Consider the following 1,758-nt stretch of genomic DNA (forward strand, 5'->3'; position numbering starts at 1 on the left):
TAAACCATTGTTTTATTATTATTCCTTGTCAAATTTGACTCAATCATGAAAAATAAACAGATAAATCATTATTTATCTTATTTTTCTCTAAGAATAATTAATTAATCACTAATTAATTATTATTCTTTGTTAAATTTGACTAAATCCTTATTTGTTTATTATTCCTTTACTACTTACTTGAGATGATAAATAAATAATTTATTTAGTTGTTATTTTTAAATAAAAGTTTAAATACTTTTTCCCTCCTAACCAATTATAATAAAATATTGCAAGTGGTTATTCCAAGAATGGAATCAATAATATTTTATTATTGCTCATTATTCGAGGATAACTCAATATTTTGTTATAAATAGAAGGATTTTTCATTCATTATTCACTTTTGATTATTTTCATTATTGCACTCACTGTTGTAATTTTGATTATTTTCATTGTCGCACACCATATTTTTGCTGGGTTTTCACATTATAGATGAGAGACTCTATGCAAGCTGAAGACATTTGAGGATAGCCTAGAACCCATCCCAAAGAGGGGAACTGGGATCATCTATTTGTTCCCTTCACCGGTGTTATAATAAAATTATTCTTTACATATCTGGTTTCCATTGGATGATTGGAGTTATTACTCTCTCTTTTTCGCTGTTTAACTATGATTGTAGCATAGATCTGAACTTTCGCAGATTTTGTTTCTATCAGTTGCTGCAAATCTACAATGTTTAGCAACCATTTATATTGTTGAGATTGTTTATCATCCACAATATTAAGTGGGTTCTTTTCGTACATCTTTGAGAAGAAAACACTACAACAAAATTAGCAACTCCACTGAGGAATAAACTAAAAGTGACGGAGAGCGACTCTCATGGCGATACTGTATGCCCTGGTAGCTCGTGGTTCCACAGTTTTAGCGGATTTTGACGCGGCTCACGGCAATGCGAAAACCATAGCGTGTCAAATTCTGGAGAAAATTCCAGCCGGAATGAGGAATGAATTAATTAGTACAGAGGAGAGCTTGCGGCGGAGGATGGAGAAGGGCGGCTGCATGGTGGGAGCTTGGGTTTTCGACCAAAAGCCCAAACGCGATGGGTGTCTTAGGACCTTAATGAATGGATCTTCCGCAAAGATTGGCCCTCTACAGGAAGTCCTGTATCTCTTTCATCAGATGACAGAAACAGACGTCTTGCAGAATCTCTTCACCTTTGCCAATGTTCTTCCGGCTTGTATCGCCTGGCCATTTCTGTATCTTAGTATGGAGATCCATGGTCGAATCAAAAGAAGAGGGTGTAAGCTCCATGCGGCTGTGGCGAATGCCCTTCTGGACTTGTATATAAAATGTGGAAGGGTGAAGACTGCACGCGAACTGTTTGACGAAATGTCAAGAAAATGGCTTCGTGGAATGCAATGATTTCGGGGCTCATGCAGAATAGGCATGCCGAGGAGGCAGTGATTACATGATATGCACAGATTGGGAAAGCTGCGGAGGCAATGAAGATCTCTATCCAAATGCAGGCAGCTGGAGTGAAGCCAGTCATGAAGACATACCCTAGTATGTTCCCGGCCTATGCCAACTTAGCAACTCCGGAGCAAGAAATCGAGACAGCCCGCTTTTCTGTGGGGAAGATAAGCGATGGAAAGCAGCAGTCGGATCTCTCAGCCTCGTTCCAGATACAGATCGAGCTCCTTTCGGGAAAAACTCTACTACAATGGGTAAGCGCTTCATATCTGGTGCAAAACCTCAAGAAAACTCTGGAATTTAGGCTGGGGA

The 1,758-nt window shown here is 38.7% G+C and overlaps 1 protein-coding gene across 1 annotated transcript; it reads left to right on the top strand.

Moving 5' to 3' along the window:
* Positions 1-855: 855 nt before the first annotated feature.
* LOC149243107 (pentatricopeptide repeat-containing protein At4g39530-like) lies at positions 856-1,398 on the top strand. Its single transcript, XM_089371121.1, has one exon. It carries the CDS (start codon positions 856-858, stop codon positions 1,396-1,398), a length of 543 nt encoding a protein of 180 aa, XP_089227247.1.
* The last annotated feature ends 360 nt before the right edge of the window (positions 1,399-1,758 follow it).

The sequence above is a fragment of the Pinus tabuliformis genome, chromosome 8 (assembly GCF_031772625.1).
Source record: "Pinus tabuliformis cultivar Carrire ecotype Pingquan chromosome 8, CPIR1, whole genome shotgun sequence".
NCBI lineage: Eukaryota > Viridiplantae > Streptophyta > Pinopsida > Pinales > Pinaceae > Pinus > Pinus tabuliformis.